The sequence below is a fragment of the Pleurodeles waltl genome, chromosome 4_1 (genome assembly GCF_031143425.1).
Source record: "Pleurodeles waltl isolate 20211129_DDA chromosome 4_1, aPleWal1.hap1.20221129, whole genome shotgun sequence".
NCBI classification, from domain to species: Eukaryota; Metazoa; Chordata; class Amphibia; order Caudata; family Salamandridae; genus Pleurodeles; species Pleurodeles waltl.
In genome coordinates, this window is record NC_090442.1 from 167,404,588 (window position 1) to 167,427,515 (window position 22,928).

The following is a 22,928-nucleotide window of genomic DNA, read 5'->3' on the forward strand; positions in this document are numbered from 1 at the left end:
GCCCTTTGGCTTTACAGGCCTAGACCATCTAAAAGATTAACCTGAACAAATATATATATTTTGTTCATGTCAAATGTACTGTTTACATTTCCAGTTCTCCAGCAGCTGTAGCATTAAGCACAATTTCGAGAGGTTCCAGGTTGGATATATCACTGCAACCTGTTCAAACACTTGTGCCTAAATGAGCCATTGACTGGCCCTGTCCAGGTTAAAGTACCGGAGTATCCTTTTGCCTTGGGTACAGTCAAACTCTTATTGTCCCAAAGAGTGGAATGGCCAATAGCAATGAACTACTACGAAAAGTGCCACAGTAAATGTGCCATGCATGCCAGTGTGCATATTTACACTATACTCAATACTGGGACCAATGAGATATTCAAAGGGTGTCAGATTAATAACCTGTGTGACCCATAAAATGGAGACCAAAGAACCCACAGAATCATAAAATTTATTTAAAATAGGTTAAAAAAGCGTTTATAAATAAATACATCTTTAATTTAAAAAGAAGCAGTTAGTAAGCCGAGAGATAATGGAGGAGTGTGTCTAGTTCGGGTGCCGGAGTCATACATACCAGAATTGACACTTCGATCAGCATGACCAAGTCACAAGGCTAAAGTCTACACATTCAAGAAGAATTCGAGGCTATGTGATGGTGACTCGCACACCATACCATGCAAAGTTGGTCAAAACACGTCCAGCTCAACCGGGCTTTTCATTAATGAAGGAATTCCAAAGTCCTAGATCTTGATAGAATCCTACTTCGGGAACTTAAAATACAATTAAAAATCTTGAAGTTTAAAGTTCTCAAAACGTTAAATTCTTTGTGTAGGTTCCTGGAGGTAGCATAGAGTTCAGGATCCCAACAGGAACACTGAGGTAATCAACGGCGGTTCTATGGGAGACCAGATATTGTTCATCTTCTCAGGACCCTCCACAGGTGAAACTTAGTGAGCGAGAATTCTTACCACCCACCATACGTCTAGCAGTCCTCTGCCTGTACACAACATCAGTCTGAGGGGGATGGAAGTAGTCCAAAGAGTTCTGTTTTTCAAACTGCTGTGCACGACGTGCAGCTTGCAACTCCCTATAAAAAGAAAACAAGGAATTAGGAGACCCTTTAAAAGGTGGCATAAATGTTACTGTATAGGAGGAGAATCATTCGTGTCTGAAGAACTTAGTATAGCTCAGTCAATGGTGCCTTGAAGACTAACTGGCAGCCTTTCCTCTGGCAATTTACTCTTCCACCTCAACTTATGAATATACAATGTGACAATTATTTCAGCATGAGACTAAAGGCATGATATTGGGCATCTTCCACCTGGGAACCCTTTGTAATCTAGTTTTGTTCCGTGACCGCAGCAAGCAGTCCTTTAAATGAGATGCAGTTTTGCAGGTCGTAATGATGCACCCTCATGGGCTGAGGTGATGAGGACTCATCTCAAAGCCTTGCCTTAGTTGCCTACTGGAAATGACTCCTTCCACTTATGTGAGGGAATTCTATCCCTTGCACTTTCACTCCATAAATCCGAACAATTTCTACCTGTGCATAATGAGGTAACTATTAATAGATAAGACTGCCTTCTTTGGACAAACTATTCCAATATGGTATTAAAATACTTTGAGAGAAGGCGCAAGGTGGCCTTTGACTAGCCAACAAGGGCGGTTTAAAAAAGTGTTTACTGAACTTCGAAATAAATGGAAATTTAGCTTTGCTGTTGGAATATAAAAACTTAAAAGGAGGCAAAGAAAGGAGATGCAGTTTCCACATAAAACAGCAACTCCAATTAGGAGTCACACGCACCATAAATTAATCATAGAACATGCAATCACTAGATAAATCAAAAATTAAGAGTTTGGAGACAAGTGTGTAAAGCCAAAGTGAGTTCGACAAGGCCTCAGCCTTGATTGTAGAGCAAACCAGTTTACCTACTGGAAGTAGTTTATCTAGTGTTCTATAAAGACCTGTCATACAATGCTTGAGATTTGCCACTCAAGTCATACTGCTAATCTGAAAAAACTTGAGCTGGAGTCCTTCGTAGACAAACCACCAATATGTTCAAGCCCTAGGCTTTCTTTCTAGATTTACAGATTTAAAATCACTGGTTTTGCATGCTTTTTAGATTAAAAGAAACTGCCTCAAATCGAGGCTTCCTCTATATTACTATTAGCAAGTAACTATGCTAATTTACAAACATGAGTGTGAAATCATCATTGACCTCATTGGCATCCTAACAGATAGTTATCAACTAAAATGGAGCTAAAATTACAGGAGACAACTTCTCCTAAAAACAATGACCAGAGAAATAAAATCTATACTTGAGTAGACATTCAAAAATGGACTATATGGTAATATTTGTAAGCTTCAATGTGTCATTTCCATATTTCTCAAGTGAGTTTTAAAATCTAGTCTTCAATAGTAGGGGTGGAGCACTACAGCCAGACTCCAAATGAATTTCATGTTATGTAGTAAGACAACAAAACCTCTGATGAGAGCTGTTAATAGTTGAGGCCTATATACATGTCATTTTTAACCTAAAATCTAATTCAAAGACTGCTACCCAAAACCTACTCGCTCCTACACCTCTAGCTGGTCCTGCAGGCTTCCTGCAGTCTGCTAGCACCCTAACATAGAAGATTCAAAGTGCCAAGGGAGTGTCCAATAAAGCTTGTAGATTTGTTTGATAAAATGTACACTTAAATCAAGCTTCAGTACAACAGTGTTGTTACATATAGAATCACATAATGAATGCCATGTATGGATATTAAGGTCTTGACCCCATTCAGTTCTACACTCATCTTTTCACAAGACTATCTGCATTGATCACATGCAGCCATCATCCAGCATCCGATATACTCAAAGACCATGGAAGTGCTGTCAACAATGACTACATGGACAGTCATACCGGACAGCAGTTTGTGTCTCGCTTCTTCCCTAGCAGTGAATTTCTACTTAATTTGGATTACCCAGAAGTCACCTAGTGTGCCTAACCAAATGTGTACAAGCGGATTTCTAAAGGAAATTTTATTCTAGAATTTAGTAATTTCTCACTGTGAGAGACGGTAGTTCCTCTAATTTTCCCACTTATTGTCTGGACAAAAACAGAATGGTAGAGGATAAATGGATTGATTTGTTCTGCACCAACTAGGCTCTTGGGTCACAGTTGGAACCTGGCAAAAGGCAGCCAGCAAGGTAACTTCACTGAAATGTTTAAGGCTTAGAGACCACATAACCCAATGGGTTTTCTAAAATGAATGCTAAACTGTACTTTTGATCTGCTTTCCTCTACATAAATATGTAGAGAATTATTAGTGGCTTTAACATGTCGATCAACCAGATGAACCAGTAAAACTAAGAACGTAGGTATAGCAACCATCTTACCAACATTTACTTTGACAGATTCAATTATCTATTTTTTGTAATATTACAATGTTGCACCATGCAAGACGTGGCCTACTGACCAAGATCCCCAAATATTTCAAACCTGGTGCTCACTTAATCCATTTCACAGGATATTTACAGAATGGGCCAGTTTCTGCTAAACATTTTTCCTCAGTTTATTGAGAGGATCCAGTTTACAGAGTCTGAAATATACATCAGCATATAGAAATGTTTTGATCCGTTATCAGAACACAATCCAGTAATTACTTGAACGTTAGATCGCAAGTGCTAAAACTAGGTTTAGAAAAGTACAGTGAAAAGAAGCAACTTTACCTTATTCTAGAACCCAGTATAAATTAATGTTATCAATTTCCCTATTCACCACCAACAGTGAATCTATACTTTTATATAAAGTATTATGAACAGTTAAGCCTGATCAAATGGTTTTATCAGCATCTGTAGCGAATATATATATATTTTTTTTAAACTCAAGAGTGCTTCTAACATCTGAGTTAAATCCACTTCTGATGAAGCCCTGGCATTTGGTTAATGAGTTGACAGCTTTCGCCCTGGCCACATGAAATCTTGCTATAATCTTCAAATCCATGTTAAAACGCACCAGTCTAAAACACATTATGTGGTTGACTTTGTAAAGCTTTGGGAAACCGTGCCAATATACAAAGTTTAACAAATTATTGGAAATCTCCACAATAGGTAGTAAATCACTAAAACCCCAATAAAATCCCACAGTATTTTTTTTGCTGCGGACAATTTTTTCTTCCTATTTTTAAAAAGGGAAATTAGGTTATGCTTTTTTTTTTATATACAATAAGGGCATCAACTCTGCCTCATGGATAGAACGAAATTGAAGGACCAACTTTTTAAAAATACATTCAAATGGAGCAACTCTTGCGCTATGCAAGCATTCACATTGTTGGCCACTAAAACGTTAGTTTTTTAAAAATATATATATTTTATTAACTTCCATCTGTTTACTCTTTCATTGCAACATTTTGTATTCATTGCACATTTCTCAGTCAGTTTGCATTTACAATTCGTGCTACTCTTCATTCTCTACTCAATTCCTGGACATCGTAGGCTTCCTTAACGCTTTACGTCAGTCCCCGACTCTGGTGGGATTATCATATTTACATTTTGCATTACATTACTCGCCGGTCTGCGTTACCTTTTTGGATCATGTATGATAGTAGTCAGCTTAGTTCTGTTCTAATCCATAGCTTGGATGAGAAACCAACAACCAGAGAGAGAGTGAAAAAGTGAAACGAAAAGAAACGGAGTTGCTACAAAAAGAAGAAACCAAAATTAAAGTAAATAGACCAACAAACTAGTGGTCAACATAGCGGCATTGTGTGGGTGGGACTTACGATTGATATTATAAGAAGGCACGGGGCACAGGAGCAAGAGGAGGAGGGCCAAACCCCGGGCGCGTAGATAGGCAGGCATCCACCTACTTTAACCCTCCCCTCTATTGGTGGTGTGTAAGGTTGCTAGTCGTGTACTTCTATACTACCTCAGTCAGTGCGTTTTGGTTGTGTAAGTATTAGTCTTCGGGCCCCCACTCGGGAACTTCCCCTTGGGTCAGCTTCTTGGGGTGTGCTACTCATCCCTTATTTCAGCCTCGGGTGCTGTTGGCCTCTTACATAGACCATCCCAGTGCGAGACCAGGTCCTCCCATTCTGGGGCAATGGGGACCTGTTGGATTCCCCTAGCTTCTTCTGCCCTCAGAACCTGCAGTTCAGCCCTGGACCATTTCAAAACGTCACCTTTCCAGTCAGATTGTGAGGGGCTACCCGGGGCCTTCCAGCCCCTCGCGATTAATTGTTTATAAAGTGCCAGGGCAAGGTCAAGGAATCTCCCTCTCACCCTCCTTTGCATCACAGCTGCTCTAAGACCCAGTAGGCAGGTGTGGGCGACAATTCTATCCCTAGTAGCTGGGCCAAAATGGCCATCGTCTCGCTCCAACCAGATTGAAGCTCTGGCCATCCCCACACCATATGGTCAAAGTCAGCATCTCCCCCCCCCCCCCCCCCCCCGACACCTCGGGCATGTCCTTGGGGTCCCCCCGTATATCCGGAACAGTCGCTGTGGCGTCAGATATGTCCTGTGAAGGTAGTTGTACTGAATGTACCTTAACCGTGTATTACGCGAGACCACTCTGGGATAAGCCAGTACTTTGTTCAATTCTGTGTCAGTTAATTCCCTCCCTATCGTGTTTCCCCACCTTTCTCTCAAGGATCGTAGAGGGTCTAGCATGGCCTCCACCTGGGCCCGGTATATCCTGGCGACCGCATGGGGTTCCGCCCCAGATGTCAGTAATCGATGTAGCACCCCGTGCGTTGCTGGCTCGGTGTTTATCGTATCCCAATGGCCTTTCAGGGTGTGTATTATCTTAGCGAAGAGTAAAAACTGACCCCGGGGGACCCCCTCCAACAGTGTCGGCGAATCTCTTCAACACCCCCTCCTCGAAGAGTCCTCCCACTGTCTCAATCCCCGCGCAAGTCCAGGGGCCCAACCCCAGTTCTTCCGAGTCATTCGCCCCAGGCCCCACCACCAGCGTCGCCAGTGGCAGTGCTGGAGAGTATGGCATTTTTTCCAGCATGCCAGCGCGATCTTAACCATTGTGCTGTTCTCAGGAAAGGATATTTTCCTGCCTGCCATATGTGCTACTATCCTTGCCGTTCCTATTACTCCCCGTGCAGTACAGCGGTCTAGGTGTCCTTTGCCCACTTGCCAGCCAGCCACCCACTGTAACTGGGCTTCCAGCTAGTATGCTTCGAAGTCAGGAGCGCCCAGACCACCCATACTGGTTGGTCTAGAAAGGGTCATCAAGGCTGTTCGTCTGCGTCCGTCGTCCCACACTAGTTCCCTGAGCAGAGTATTCAGGTCACGAAACCATGTCGGTGGGATCAGCAGTGGCAGGTTGGCGAAGTAAGGACTCGGGGGAGCATAATCATTTTGGCCAGTGCCACTCTGGCCATTATTGAAAGTTTTAGTGAACGCCAAAACCCAACCGATGATCGTAGGGATCTGAGTACCTTACCTAGGTTACCGTCTGAGGTCGCTCATCTCGTGGAATATTTGGATACCCAGGTACTTGAAGGTCCGTGGAGCCCAGCTCACATCCAGCGGGCACTCCCCCGGGCGCGCGGATCCCTGCTTCATGGGGAACACATGTCTTGCCGCGGTTAAGGCGTAGTCCCGAAACCTACCCAGTCTTCCAACACCTCCAGCGCCCAGGGAAGACCGCTAGCTCCGTCCCTGAGGTAGATCAGGATGTCATCCGCATACAGGGAGACAATATGCTCGTCCGGGCCCCATTCAATCCCTTTACCCACCCCCTCCCCCGCAGCTGGGCCGCCAGGGGTTCAATCGCTAATGCAAACAGGAGCGGGGACAGAGGGCACCCCTGTCGGGTTCCGCGAAACACTGGGTACGCGCCTGAGATTGTCCCACCCGTCCTTACTCTGGCCATTGGAGAGGAGTACAGCAGGTCCACCCATTTAGCCCATTTCTCACCAAGGCCCATTTTTAACATAGCTGCCCTCAGGTAATCCCACCTAATAGAGTCAAACGCTTTCTCGAAATCCACCGCCAGCAAGGCCCCGGCAGAGGGCTTCAACTTGTCGGGCATGTACAGGATAGAGAAAAGCCGCCTGAGGTTGAGAGGTGCTGCGTCCAGGGATAAAACCATTCTGGTCAGGGTGTATCAATGTGGTCATGAGGGGGAGCAGCCGGTTGGCCATAATCTTGCTAAGTATCTTAAAATCACTGTTTAGCATCGATAACGGGCGGTAGTCGGTCACCGATGCTTCCCTATTGTTGGTTTTGGGGAGTGGCACTACCAGTGCCTCACGCAGTGTGTTAGGCAGCTCTCCACTATTCCATGCCTCTGCGTACATGTCTGCTAACTCAGGAATCAGCAGGGTTTTATATTTTTTGTAGAAGTCCATAGGGAGCCCGTCCGTGCCGGGGTCTTCCCAGAGGCCAGTTGTGTTATTGCCTCATCTATTTCTTCTGTAGTCACTGGCCCCCCACCTCCCCCCCTCCAGGCTGTCTGTCCACCGGGTCTAGTATCGCTAGAGGGATCTGTATTAGGAAATCATCTAGAGACCGTGTCTCCAGATAGTTAGGTCTTCTATACAGGTACGTATAATATACAATATACAATCCCTGAATGCGTCGTTAATGGGGCCTGGGTTAAGTCTGCGGTTCCCCCCTCTGTCCAACACATTCGTGATAGGCTTGCTATCTCCGCTCGGGCGCACCAGCCATGCTAGGAGCTTCCCCGATCTGCCCTCCTCTGATTGTAGGGACGCTAGGTATCTTTGCATGTCGTGGCATCTGAGCCGTTCCTCAGTTTGGGAGTGTTCTCTGCGGGCACGGTCCTATTGTTCATCACCTTGTGTTGTTGGGCCTTGTCTCAGTTCCCCTTCGTGTATAATCTTCTCTAGGGCAGTTAGCTCCCTCTCTAGTGTATGCCTCACTCCTGCTGACTGCCCAAGGCAGAAACCCCTTGTCACCACTTTAAGCGTCTCCCATTCCACGGCCCTGGAAGAGGTGGATCCCTTGTTAGTCTCAATATGTTCTGTCAGGTGGCAGCGGAGCGCTTCCCTGTACGCTTGATCCTCCAGTGCCGCAGGGGCCAACTTCCAAGAGGGAATAGGGGGGGTCTGTCCTGTGGTACCCTCAGTGTTAACAGTAGTGGGTTGTGATCTGATATTGTGCGGGCCAGGTACTCAGAATGGGTCACGCCTCGAGCCATTCCGGCAGTGCAGACTACCCTATCAATTCTGGTGTGTACCCGATGGAGGCCCGAGTAAAATGAGTAGTCTCTAATGTCCGGGTGTCGCGTCTGCCAGACATCCACTAAACCCCAGGTGCTCATCCACTCTACCAGCCTTTGAGCTATCTTAATTGATGTCGCCCCTTGTAGCGGCGGGGTGGACCTGTCCATTTCTATGTCCAATACTGCGTTAAAGTCCCCACCTATTGGTACTTCCCTAGTGCGTTGTCGGGTGAGGTGTCTTGATAGGCCTGTCATGAATGAAGTCTGGTCCTGATTAGGGGCGTAGATGCAACCCAACACCAATGGGGTTCCATGCAGGTTCCCCTCCAATATCACAAACCTACCTTCTTTGTCTATGTTGGAAGAGTCAACCGTTAGGGGGACACACGCCCTAATCCAAATTAGTACGCCTCTTGCATAGGCTGAACATTCTGTGGCAAACACCTGCCCCCCCCTCCATCTACGCCTTAGTTTCTTGCCCTCCCCTGGTGTTAGGTGGGTCTCCTGTAGCATTGCTATCTGCACTTTCCTTCTTTTTAGGAAGGATAGGATTCTGTGTCTTTTGGCCGGAGTGCCCATCCCCCTGACATTCCAGGTTATGAAATTGTAGTCAGCCATTTTAATTCTGCACTCTGGTGAGAGCGGGCCCGGAGCACCCAGGGCACCGGCCGACACCCCTGCAAGCCTGCACCCCTACAATGTACTGACGTCACCACCCATCTTGCAGACTGAACTCGTATCTGTAAACCCCAACTCCCCATCCCCAGGGTGCCTCCGGAACTGCAGGTGGCCCAGCAAACTGCAACAGTGCAACTTGTTCAAAAACATAACTGCCTTATTCACCAGCCAAATCTGCAGGCGAAAGTCCAGTCTAGGGGGGTGGCCAGGTCCGGAGGGGCCACATGTTTACTCATGGTGTGCCAAGTCTCCAGGTGCTCTTTCTGTTCTGGACTATCAGAGTTCGTCTGCCGTTTGAGGTGTCACTCTTGGGGCATGGGCCAGGCCCCCCCCGAGTCTCCAGCGGAGGACACCATTGTGTCGTCAGACTCCACCTCGGAGCCATCTTGGGGGGGACGCCTCTCCACCCATTCGGGCGGCCGCCTTGAGGGCGGCCTTCCTGCCAGTTTCTTTTTGCGTTTGTGTTGCCGCTAGCTGAGGGAGATCCCTGGGTCTCTTCCCCCTTGGGGCTCGACAGGGCCTTCACGCACTAGATTTCTCACAAGCGGATTGATCCGTGTGGGGCCCATGCCTCTCGAGCCACTCCCATGCCTCCTCTGGGGATTGGAAAAAAGGGGATTTCCCATCCACGATCACTCTTAGTCGTGCTGGGAATAGCAGCGAGTACTGGATCCCTTCGTCTCGCAAGGCTCTTTTTACTGCTAAAAATGAGGCTTGTTTGTTTTGGACTTCTAGCATAAAGTCTAGGAACAGTGTCACTTCTCCGTTTGCCACTCTGAACGGGCCCGTCTCTCTGTAGAAGGATATCCCTGTAGTGTAGGAGCCTGGCGATTACTGCACATGGCGGCCTGCCAGGGGCAAGGGGGCCTCAATGGCACTCAGTGCGTTCGTTCCAGCGTGTAGAAAGGAGTCAGGCATCCAGGTGCGACCACCGTGCTGAGCCATTTCTCTAGAAATTCCACCATGTTAGTCTCCTCCGAAAGACCCACCACTCGCACATTGTTCCTTCTGTTTCTTCCCTCTGCATCTTCAGCCCGTTGTTCGAGTTTTGTGACCGTCAGTCAGGGAAGTTACCTCCGCCCTCGTGTCTGTCTTGGCGCGATGTCTGCCAGTGAAGCTTCTGTCGCTTTGACTCTGTCCACCAGCTTATGGTGTTCCGCCTTCAGAAGCCCCACCTCAATTGCCACTTGGTTAATGTCGCACTGCAATGTTGACTGTGTCCTCTATTGCTCCCAGTATCTTGTCTAGGGTGCCTTGTACTTTGGTTTGTGACTGACTGTGTATCTGCCTCTTCGCCCCCAGCAGGCGCCACGTGGTCCATGGCTCTGTTCTTGTGGCGGCCCTTGGGGGGCATCAGACCGGCAGGGGGGGGTGTACCACGGTGGGCACGGCAAATGGTCCGGGCTTCTTCGTGTGTTATGCTTTTGGTCTGTCCTTTGGTCTCCAAAGGTTTAGTTCCTGTTCGCAGGTATCCCCAGGTATCCCCAGACCAGGGTCCAAGCGCCCCGCCGGCCAGCTCCGGCGTCTAGTCGCGGTGCCAGTGGGTTTCGCGCCCGTCTACGGTTGCCAGTTGTCGCCCCCTTCGATGGCAGATCCCTCGCTCATTCCTCCTGCCGGGCTTGTCCTTTTTTTTGCTAGCAAGATCAGGCGCACGCCTCAGCCTCTGTTCAGTCGTCCTCCTGTGCGGGGCATTCGTCCGTTCCCAAGTGCTTCGTCCTTTGCTGTAGTCTTCTCTTGGTTCGTGCCCAATGGCCCCATTCGGGGGTCGATGGTGTTTCCCAGGCGTTCAACCGCTTTTAGTGTCTCATTTTGGGTGGGCACATTCTCTTATTTTGTTGAGTGGGCCCTTTTCAAAGCGGAACTTCTGTGGCCCCGGCCCCCCTTCGGGAGACCTCTTATTTAGTCCGGAGAGCTGGGGTGCTGCGGGTTCAATTTTGTTCTCCAACGCTCCGTGTTCTAATTGGGGCTGGAAGCCCAGGACCGTATCCGCTTCCCCGCCTCCAGTTTAGGCATTGTCCTTAGGGGCAGGGCCCCTCCGTGGCCCCCCCGTCCCCGCCAGGCATCTCGGGGGTTCTTACCCAAGCTGTTGGGCCCAGTCGCGGCTGCCACCGCACGCGGGCTGCCCACTCTGACCCCAGGGCGGCCCACCTCTTCACGCGAGGCCGCAGTCTCCGAAAGGGGGACAGGCCGCAAGTCTCCTCCCGCGCCGGGCAGCCCGCCTCTGTCCCTCGCTCACCTCTGTCCCACAGCGACAGATGGATCGTGCCGGCAACCCGTCCCGTGCTCTGGTGAAAAAACAGCCCGGGCTGGCACGCTTAACAGGATTTTTGCCGCCGGCCCCTCTGGAGCTCGAGAGTTAGATGTGCGCCATGCTCAGCACTTTGGCCACGCCCCTTCACTAAAACTTTAGTTATCTTTGTTTTCGGGGTATGAATGTTTTAACCAAGTTTGCCTACAGTTTTCCAGTGTGGTCACCCTGTTCCCAAAGCAGTTACCTTCCATCGAAAGAAACCTTTCTACATCTACATGCAACTGAAGGTTTGGGCCTGCTGTCATTTTTCCAGCAGCATGTTTAGTTTCTGCTTGCATATGAGGTAGCAGGTTTCAATTCCGCATTTTGAGAAAGCGGTTTGTATAGCTAAGGGGCCCGGCAGTTACTGGTGGGGTGAGGGAGCAAAAATATAAGTTAAGACAGTAGTGGCCCTTACAAGGGAGAGACAGAGGTTAATGCCCCGAAGCAAGGAAATCTGTCAATTTCCACAATTTACAGAATATCAGACATACCGAGCACACACTCCAATTCATCCCTCTCCTACGTCCTTTAAGGTCAGTTACCTTAGTACCTCTGTGTAGGAGGCTGGACTGGCTTGTAGTGAGTACCAAGGGGTACTTGCACCTTGCACCAGGCCCAGTTATCCCTTATTAGTGTATAGGGTGTCTAGCAGCTTAGGCTGATAGATAATGGTAGCTTAGCAGAGCAGCTTAGGCTGAACTAGGAGACGTGTGAAGCTACTACAGTACCACTTAGTGTCATATCATAAGAAAACACAATACACAGTTATACTAAAAATAAAGGTACTTTATTTTTATGACAATATGCCAAAGTATCTTAGAGTGTACCCTCAGTGAGAGGATAGGAAATATACACAAGATATATATACACAATAGCAAAAATATGCAGTATAGTCTTAGAAAACAGTGCAAACAATGTATAGTTACAATAGGATGCAATGGGGAAACATAGGGATAGGGGCAACACAAACCATATACTCCAAAAGTGGAATGCGAACCACGAATGGACCCCAAACCTATGTGACCTTGTAGAGGGTCGCTGGGACTATTAGAAAATAGTGAGAGTTAGAAAAATAACCCTCCCCAAGACCCTGAAAAGTGAGTGCAAAGTGCACTAAAGTTCCCCTAAGGACAAAAGAGTCGTGTTAGAGGAATAATGCAGGAAAGACACAAACCAGCAATGCAACAACTGTGGATTTCCAATCTAGGGTACCTGTGGAACAAGGGGACCAAGTCCAAAAGTCACAAGCAAGTCGTAGATGGGCAGATGCCCAGGAAATGCCAGCTGCGGGTGCAAAGAAGCTTCGACTGGACAGAAGAAGCTGAGGTTTCTACAGGAACGAAAAGGGTTAGAGACTTCCCCTTTGGTGGACGGATCCCTCTCGCCTTGGAGAGTCGTGCAGAAGTGTTTTCCCGCCGGAAGGACGCCAACAAGCCTTGCTACACGCAAATCGTGCGTTTGGCGTTTTTGGACGCTGCTGGGGCCCAGGAGGGACCAGGAGGTCGCAAATTGGACCTGCAGAGAGAGGGGACGTCGAGCAAGACAAAGAGCCCTCACTGAAGCAGGTAGCACCCGGAGAAGTGCCAGAAACAGGCACTACGAGGATGCGTGAAACGGTGCTTGCCGAAGTTGCACAAAGGAGTCCCACGTCGCCGGAGACCAACTTAGAAAGTCGTGCAATGCAGGTTAGAGTGCCGTGGACCCAGGCTTGGCTGTGCACGAAGGATTTCCGCCGGAAGTGCACAGGGGCCGGAGTAGCTGCAAAGTCGCGGTTCCCAGCAATGCAGCCCAGCGAGGTGAGGCAAGGACTTACCTCCACCAAACTTGGGCTGAAGAGTCACTGGACTGTGGGGGTCACTTGGACAGAGTCGCTGGATTCGAGGGACCTCGCTCGTCGTGCTGAGAGGAGACCCAAGGGACCGGTGATGCAGCTTTTTGGTGCCTGCGGTTGCAGGGGGAAGATTCCGTTGACCCACGGGAGATTTCTTCGGAGCTTCTGGTGCAGAGAGGAGGCAGGCTACCCCCACAGCATGCACAAGCAGGAAAACAGTCGAGAAGGCGGCAGGATCAGCGTTACAGAGTTGCAGTAGTCGTCTTTGCTACTATGTTGCAGGTTTGCAGGCTTCCAGCGCGGTCAGCGGTCGTTTCCTTATCAGAAGGTGAAGAGAGAGATGCAGAGGAACTCGGCTGAGCTCGTGCATTCATTATCTAAAGTTTCCCCAGAGACAGAGACCCTAAATAGCCAGAAAAGAGGGTTTGGCTACCTAGGAGAGAGGAAAGGCTACTAACACCTGAAGGAGCCTATCACAAGGAGTCTCTGACGTCACCTGGTGGCACTGGCCACTCAGAGCAGTCCAGTGTGCCAGCAGCACCTCTGTTTCCAAGATGGCAGAGGTCTGGAGCACACTGGAGGAGCTCTGGACACCTCCCAGGGGAGGTGCAGGTCAGGGGAGTGGTCACTCCCCTTTCCTTTGTCCAGTTTCGCGCCAGAGCAGGGGCTAAGGGGTCCCTGAACCGGTGTAGACTGGCTTATGCAGAATTGGGCACATCTGTGCCCAACAAAGCATTTCCAGAGGCTGGGGGAGGCTACTCCTCCCCTGCCTTCACACCATTTTCCAAAGGGAGAGGGTGTCACACCCTCTCTGAGGAAGTTCTTTGTTCTGCCATCCTGGGCCAGGCCTGGCTGGACCCCAGGAGGGCAGCTGCCTGTCTGAGGGGTTGGCAGCAGCAGCAGCTGCAGTGAAACCCCAGGAAGGGCAGTCTGGCAGTACCAGGGTCTGTGCTACAGACCACTGGGATCATGGAATTGTACCAACAATGCCAGGATGGCATAGAGGGGGCAATTCCATGATCATAGACATGTTACATGGCCATATTCGGAGTTACCATGGTGAAGCTACATATAGGTAGTGACCTATATGTAGTGCACGCGTGTAATGGTGTCCCCGCACTCACAAAGTTCAGTGAATTGGCTCTGAACAATGTGGGGGCACCTTGGCTAGTGCCAGGGTGCCCTCACACTAAGTAACTTTGCACCTAACCTTTACCAGGTAAAGGTTAGACATATAGGTGACTTATAAGTTACTTAAGTGCAGTGTAAAATGGCTGTGAAATAACGTGGTCGTTATTTCACTCAGGCTGCAGTGGCAGGCCTGTGTAAGAATTGTCAGAGCTCCCTATGGGTGGCAAAAGAAATGCTGCAGCCCATAGGGATCTCCTGGAACCCCAATACCCTGGGTACCTCAGTACCATATACTAGGGAATTATAAGGGTGTTCCAGTAAGCCAATGTAAATTGGTAAAAATGGTCACTAGCCTGTTAGTGACGATTTGAAAGTAATGAGAGAGCATAACCACTGAGGTTCTGGTTAGCAGAGCCTCAGTGAGACAGTTAGGCACCACACAGGGAACATATACATGCACACCTATGAGCACTGGGGCCCTGTGTGACAGGGTCCCAGTGACACATACATATAGGCCACAAACCTATGAGCACTGGGGTCCTGACCAGCAGGATCCCAGTGACACATAACAACCATACTGAAAACATAGTGTTTTCACTATGAGCACTGAGGCCTGGCTATCAGGATCCCAGTGAGACAGTGAAAACAGTGACAAACACCCTGACATACACTCACAAACAGGCCAAAAGTGGGGGTAACAAGGCTAGAAAGAGGCTACCTTCTCACACTCTGGGTCCAGTATCAACAGCCCACATGTTGCTATTCAGCTTCTTACACTCTTAGAGCACACTGGGCCGCCATGGTAACCTGGGCACCAAGTAGTGATTGTGATCTGATACAACTCATTCATTCCCCCTTCACTCAGATTACTCAACCTGGAAATTAGAGCCACTTCTCCAAAATTCTTACTACGATTTTAAATTCTAATACGTTTAGGTTCAATTCATTGTACTCGGAGTTCTTTATTTCGGCTGTTTTAAAGTCAAAACTAGCAGACGGTAAGGCATCAACATCAAGTAAACATTTTGTAACAAGTCTCACAATTAAGACATTTATCACCTACACTAAAAGCTATGTAAACCAAAAACTGATAGTTTTCAGAACTTCAGCCTGTCTCACATACCTTTCCAACATGGCCGTCTTAAACTTCTCCACATTGAGCTGCTTCTGGAGCTGGGCTGCCTTCCCCATGGAACGTCGCAGGATGGGATGCTTCACCAAAAAAGCAGCAGAAGGCCTCACAATAGGATCAGGGTGAATTAAGCTCTACGGTGCAAGCAAAGTAATCAGTTTTGGTATGTAACTATAAACTGAAACAAGGGCTGATACAAGACGAAATATGACCAGCCCCTCCATCCCTTGAGGTTCGGCTTATCTGTGCCAACATCCCCCCCATTACAGCAGGTCTCCGATACACTTCTCAAGTTTCCCATCCTTTGGGACCTACCTGAAGCAGCTGATGGAAGGCCTCCGAGAAGCTCTGTGGAACACGTGGAAGGTTGCCTTTTCGGATATGATGCCAAGTGTCATTATTGCGGGGCAGTGGCTCTGCTCCTCCTGCCAAGGCAATGGTGAGTCCCAAGGCAAAGATGTCAGCCTTGGGCAGGTTGCTAAAATCCTAAGGCAATAAACGATTAGTAGGAAAGTTCCGTCTCAAATCCCCCCAAAATGCTTCCCACTTCAAGCGCAGCAAATTTATCAAAAATCGAATACTGTGTGTGCTCAACATAGGCTGGCAAGACATGGTCCACACTCACCCCCACACCTTAATCTCTATTAACCAAAGGCAGTGGGGCCTCCAACCTACCTGGTCCAAAGAACAGTGGCACAGCAAGTGGTGAGCCAGCAACAAGTACACAATCGTAGGACAGCAGTCCATCATAATATCCTCTGGGTCCACCTAAAGGAAAGGCTGCTTTGCAATACCTGCTGTAAAGCAATAGGCTTGGGGCAAACTGCTCTGGGTGAGGAGCAGATCCCTCTTGTGCAGGTAAACAGGATCCCAGTCACTTAAATGAGATCCCATTTTCGAACCCCAAATTCATTCACTTGGGTTGAATGACCTACAGTGGTGACTTACAGGAAGTCAACTTTAATAGAGGAATGAGCGTGACTGGTTCTCTCCATCCTCGATTCCTCCCATCTGCAACCCATACCCTCTCCTCCCTTCCGTTATCCTGAATATTTAACTGGGGCAGAAAGACCCCTTGGTCTGGTCTCCCCAGAAATGTGCCTCATTTGTGAATGCACCCTTACCCACCCCCAAAGCCCCAGAAGTCTTGCTAAACTGGACACCTAGACTTGAAAGTAAGTCAGATGTACCTCAACTTTGCACTTTGGATATTAGGGGTGTCCCTGTTCACTAAGGGGATATTGTTTATTAGGTCACAATTATTTACATTTTGGTTCACTGTACTGGATTGCCAGCTACGTTGGCTCAAATCCGCCCAATTCAGCCTTGCGTCCTGGGCTGCTGACAGTTAAAAGTTGAGTAAATTATTTATCTTGGTGCACCATATGTTTGACTTCTTTGCCCCACCGACTGGCTATATTAAAGTGACCCCACAGTGGAAACTAGATATAATAAAGTCTGCCAAAGAACATGAATCCTTCTCAAGTGAGTTAAGATTGTTACCTTCATTTTATTTGTATTGTGGTGCTTTACTGAGCAAGCACTAGATTTGAGTTCAGGGATGATATTCCCCACCCCCAAAAAAGGGGCTACGAACCTGAGTTTGTGTGCTTCCATCCCTTATCTACCATACGTTTCTATGTTTAATTAACACACTCACTTTGTAAAAAATAAAATATAGCTCAGAGTGGACGGAAATCTAGGACAAAAACTACACTTAAAGTAGCAATCCTTTCTCCTAGTTGAGGAATGCCTTGACTGTTATATTTGATACTGTTAGGTTGGAGTAAATACAGTAATAGGGCCAGGGGGTCTGTCACACTAGCAGACAACCAAAATACCTTACATACAGGGGCGGCATAGCACAGGAGTGACACCCCCCTCATCCTCTAGCAGCAAAACTTCACAAGAAAATGATAAATTATATTCTCGTTTTTTGTAAAAGGGGCTGGGCCACTCCCCCTCAGTGATCATGTTTGGGCCAGCCAAACACTTGCACACTAGGCTCTCTCCAACCCAGCAAGGTTGGAGACAGCAGGCAGAGACTTCCACTCTGCCAGCATGAAAGCAGCGTTATGATAGAATGCTAGGCAGGCTGGGAGCCTGTGCCTGCAGTCAAAGACAGAGGATCGGCAGGGCAAGAAAGGTACTCAGTTTTGTTCATATTCTTTTTTTCTCCCACAACCAAACTCCCACCAAGTGCTGCCCGCCCCTTTTCCCTCCCACGAACAGCCATTGGCTACATAGTGAATTAACAGCACATGCACACACTGCAAACTCCAGCATCTTTTGAATGAACAGTAATCATCTACTTAACATGGACCTGGCGTACAGAGACCAATCCAAACATCTGCTTTGATAAACCCCAGGTTTGGGCAATCACTGAAGGTGTGATCCTTATTAAAGGCCTACTCATACTACTCCTTGCCATACTCTTCAAATACTGTAATAAAGTTATGTGCAGATCACAGCGTCAAAGTTGTGCTCCTCAGTCCAATGCCAGACTTGCATGGGCACAGGCCTGCCCTCTGTGTGACTTACTAAGCTTCTATTAGATCTTAATTTGGAGCAAATTGAAAATCACTACTTTCCATATTATATAAAGCTTACAAAATAGCAAGATATCCAGTGATCCTGCCAGGGCCCAAAGTTCTGCTCACGAGCCTGCAAAAGACACTACTAAGTCAGCCTGAAGAATCCCAACACTATAGTCCTAATTCCACCTTGTGCCCCCTTTCCTTCCACCATGAGACTCTGTGCCTCTATCTCTTGCAGGTTCTTTTGTATCCTTGCTTTCCCCTTTGCCACGGTTTTTGTGTCTTAATCTTCATCCTTTACCCCTTGTGTTATCCTTTGTTCTACATACAATTCTGAAGAGGAAAAATGACATTGATTTGTATAGTGCACTATTCACCCAAGATTGTATCAGACACTTGGGCATATGTATAGTTTTGTTGTTCCCAAAGGTGCTTATAAGAGTCCAGTCTACAGATTCTTGCAGAACTCAAGTGAGGAGGAGGCTCTGATGTGTAAAGGGAAGTCATTCCATATCTTGGGTGTGATTGTAAGAATGCGGCCTCCAGTTTTGAGTTGCAAATGCAGGAGATGTGTGAGTAAGGCAGAGCATAGGTGCCTGGTGGGTTGGTGAAAGTATGCAGCTGTTCAGGTATTCAGGTCCAATGTTGTGTAGGGTTTCGTATGTGTACATAAGTTTGAATTGCCCGTGCTTGTGAGTGGGGAGCCAGTGAAGGTTCCCAAGGTGTGGTGTGGGAGGACAAGTAGGACTCTTGCAGCAGGGTTCTGGAGGGTCTGTAGTCTGGAGGAGTTGTTGGGGGATCCAGGGTAGAGTGTTGCTGTAATCCAGCATGCTGGTGTGGAGTGCTTGAGTGATGGTCTGTATGGTGTTGCAGTAAGCATTTGAAGATTTTTCGCAGCATGCATAGGAAATGGCAGCAGGAAGTGCACTGCGTTAACTTGAGCTGTCATGTTGAGCTTGTCAACCAGGATGACACCTACTTTTCCTGCATGTCTGTAGGTTTTGGTCCTAGCTCGGACTGCCACCATATGGAGTCCCATGAGGAGATCTTGTTGCTGAAGACCAGTACTTCGTCTTGTCAGAGCTGAGCAGCAGGCAGTTGACTCACATCCACTCTGACGCAACCACTGCCAAAACCAATTTCACCAACTGCATGACCATGGTAGCAGAGTGGAGGAGTTGGGTGTGAGTGGAGGAGAGGATGGTGACATCTTGTGATTGCATGGTGTTGGTGAGCAGTGTCATGCATGTTGAAGTGTGGGGCTGAGGGGAGATCCCTGTGGGACTCCACATATCAATTTCTTGGTCTTTGATGTGAAGGGTGGCAGCCTGACCCTTTAGGTTCTTCCTGTGAGGAAGGAAGAGATCCATTTGAGAGTGGATCCTTGTATTCCAATCTCATGGAGTCTTCTCATGAGGGTAAGACTGTCAAAGGCTGCAGAGGTTGAGAAGGATGAGAGCTCCTGTTTCTCTTCGGTTCAGGATGATTCAATTCATTCGTGAAAACCATGAGTGCCGTTTTGGTGCTAGGGTTCTTTTTGAATACTGATTGAATGTTATCTAGCAGATGGTGAAGTTAGGTGGGTTTGGAGTTGCTTGATGGCCTTCTCAAGCACTTTGGCTTGATAGGGAAGCAGGTAGAAGGGTAGGCGATTGCTCAGTTGATTCAAGTCAGCTGTGGGCTTCTTGAGGAGGGCATTGATTTCTGCAAGTTTCCATTCATCCAGGAAAGTGAGGGAGGGGGTGATTGAGGCTCTGATGTGGGTCAGGGTGGTGCGGATTGGTGAGGAGGTTGTAGACGTGGGTCGATTGCTGCCACCCCCCCACCCCCCGAGTGCATTGTCCACACGATTGCCACTGTCACAGCTGGTGAGGGTTGTCCATTCGGTCATCTTGGTTGGCGATGGGTAGGTTAGCAACAAGTTCCCTGGGTTGGGGTGTGAAGTTGCTGTAGATGTTTGCAATTTTGCTGTGGAAGAAGTTGGATAGGTTGTTGCAGAGTTGCTGGAAGGCAGCAATGTTTGTGACAGTGGCTGAGGGCGAGGTGAAATCCTTGATTGAGAAGATCTCCTTGCAGCTGTTGGAGCTTCCTTCAATGCAATCCACTAATGCTTTTTTCTTGGTGTCTTATTTGCTGGTGATAGTGCGAGTGCAGCTTTGTACATAGTTCTGTCAGTGATGTTGTGCCTAGCTCTCCATTTCTTTTCTAGCAGTTTACAGTTTCATTTGGTGTCTCAGAGGTCTTCTGTGTATTAACGGTCTTGCTTGTCTGATCTATGTGTGTTAGGAAGTCCATGCAGTTCTTGATCCAGTTGTCCTCGTCAAGGAGGTCTGTGGGGGTAGGCTGATTTGTGCTGATGGCACCAAGCATGCTTCTGTGATTTTGCTCCAGCTGTCTCTTGGAGTACTGAACCTGGTAGGGACATTGACTATAGGAAGTGGATGAAGTGGGTCAGTCCATATGAGCTGTGTGGTAGATTTGTATTTGATGCGGTCACTTTGAAAAGATGGGATCCAGTGCGTTCTGCTGTGTTGGTTCTGGGACAAGCTGGGTGAGTAAGGTTGTTTATGAGGAGTGCTGTGGACCAGGGGTTGTTTCCGTCTTACAGGTGAAAGTTGGTCACCAAGGAGAATGTAGTATCGCTGGGCAGTAATCAGACCAGGGTTCCTGGTGCTGGGCATGGTCCAGGCACACACATGCTTGCCTTCTGCACCCCAGTGACCATTAAATACAGAGGTTAACTTATTAATCGCCACAAGGAGCTGGGCACTTCATATGCTACAACTACAATGGTCCAAATGGAAATGAACACAAAATAATTTAACAGTAAACAAACATGCAGCATACCACTCATATACTGATTAAAATCATTTATTATTTTTTAGTTTCCTAAGGAATTGCCTTAGGCGGTTTGTTCCGATTCCATACCCAAAGGGGACTGGCAATGGCATTATCTTGACAACGGATGCAGTAGACACTTACAAAACGCAAGGTGTCTTGATTGATGCAACAAAAAATATTGAAACATTTGGATTGATGCTTCCCTGATAATGGATAACAGGGCAGTTATGAGGATTTGTCTCCTTTATAAAAATGTTAAGGTACTGAAATCCTGGATTGCAAAAGTGGAATGTACCATTCTTTGGAATACAAACGGATGATAAACCATGTGTGTTGCCCTGTAGATAGTTGATGTCCTGAGGAGGACCTGCAGTTGAGGCAGAGTGGGCCCTATATATTTTGCCGGTTTGAAACGCTGATAATACAGATTGAGCCTGGATTGTATTTCTCTTGTGATCATCAAGGGGCAATATTGATTTGGACATTATACCCCTTTTAAGTCGTGAAATACAATGCTGTAAAATGGTCAACTGACAGGCTTCATTGTAAATAATTTGAATTTTAAAAAGGGAAGGTGGTTTTTGATCTTTTCTGTTTTTTGCACATGCACAGGAGGATGGAGTATACGGTGCTGTGATGCCATTTCCTGTGCTGATGGGAAATGAAGTTCTCTTGCTTGGCTTTTTAATTACTGTTGGGAAATTGTGGTGCCACTTCTGGTGTAGGTGGAGGATGGGAGATCCATGGATGTCACTTCCTGTGCTGAGGGGTGATGGGAAATCAAATAAGTGGTAGTCCCCTAAAATTAGTGTTGTGGGCCTAACTAGTTCAGTTTAAGTACTGGAAATACCAGAATCGACATGAACTGATAATGTACTTTCAATGTACAGATTTGAGTACAAATCTCCACAATATATCTAACCTCAAATTTGGAATTGCAGTTAGTTCCACATACAGCTATCTTGCTTGCTAGCTTGACTCCTAGCTGTAAGGAGTGGGTCCAATTAACGGCTTTGGGTAAAGCAAATAGATACCCTAAACACTAACCATCTAAGAAACCCTGTTACCTGTTGGACCAACTTAAGTCAAATCTCACTGAATTTCAAAACTTTAATTTGCTAGAAACTTTAGCTTGGCCAAGTTCTAATTTGTGTCTCCAAAATCTAAAGTTCCATTTATTTTAGGTATATTTACACATATTTTGTATAAGTGTAACTTATGTCCTTCCCACCACAGACAGCTGGTCGTCCCAACCTTAATACATCATCCCATTGTTCCTCTTGCTTGTGACAGTCTTCAACCTCCTTCCCTGTGCAATCCTGCTTGAGCCAGACCACTCCCATCCGGTCAGTTTTACTCATGTGCACAGTGCTTGCTTGAGTCTTGGTTTGGACACTAAACAGTTGCTATTTGCACAAAACGTTTAAAATTATACAGCAAAGGCAGTGACTTGCCTAGAATCCCATGATTAAGTGATCAAGTAACATGAATATATCCAAGTTTAAGGTCAGAAACGTAGCCACTAAACAGAGAAATTTGAAACTGAGATTGCAACCATTCTTCAATGAACAAGAAAGATGCAAACAGAGTGCAAGGAGGCCACCAGGTAGAACTATCCCAACCAAACAGAAATGAGGGATGATTGAGTGGTGGATGATGTAAGGAGGTGCAACCAATGAAGCAGATACTAGTTTCCTGAGCAGAGGCTGATGAATACAGCGTTCCATGAACCCCCAAACAATAGGTGATTTAGTATGGGCAACATGAGCTCGAAAAAGGGTCCTTGTAGAAAACAACGTTAAATTAGATGGAGGGCTCTGCACACTTCAGGGGTCCACCGACACCAAACCTTCTGCACCACTGATAACTATGCCCTTGCAAACATTATATAAAGGTGCCTCTATTGATGTAGAAGGAATAAGGAAAAATGTTAAAGGGCTAGGCCACCACCAGGAACAAACCTCACTTTGCCTCACCAGGTTCATCCTCCATGCTGGACCATTTCTTTAATTGCCATAGTCTAGGCAGGATAAAAGATTAAGCTATGTGCTCTATATGAGGGGCCTCCAAGTCATTCCTGAAGAGGCTACAGACTATTCACAATGCAGCTGAGCACCACATTTGGTATGTTCCTAAGCATGTTTCCATTTCTACTCAGACCTGCAACCCTCACTGACCGGCATAAGTTCAAAGCACTATGCTATATGCATAAAGCTATGAGTCAGACAGGACCCCAGTATTTAAGGAATTTAGTCCTTCCTTATGCTCAGGTAAGCAGAATCTAGTGGTGAACCCAGGA

General features: G+C 47.2%; 1 protein-coding gene across 1 annotated transcript in view; it reads right to left on the minus strand.

Moving 5' to 3' along the window:
* Positions 1-428: 428 nt before the first annotated feature.
* WEE2 (WEE2 oocyte meiosis inhibiting kinase) overlaps positions 429-22,928 on the minus strand; it is a 143,206-nt gene continuing 120,706 nt past the window's right edge. Inside the window, exons 10-12 of the mRNA XM_069227972.1 lie at positions 15,567-15,737; positions 15,243-15,385; positions 429-1,084 (exon numbers count right to left, since the gene is read on the minus strand). Of these exons, the coding sequence (XP_069084073.1) occupies positions 922-1,084; positions 15,243-15,385; positions 15,567-15,737 (477 nt within the window). The 3' untranslated portion in view covers positions 429-921. The remainder of the gene's footprint in view (positions 1,085-15,242; positions 15,386-15,566; positions 15,738-22,928) is intronic.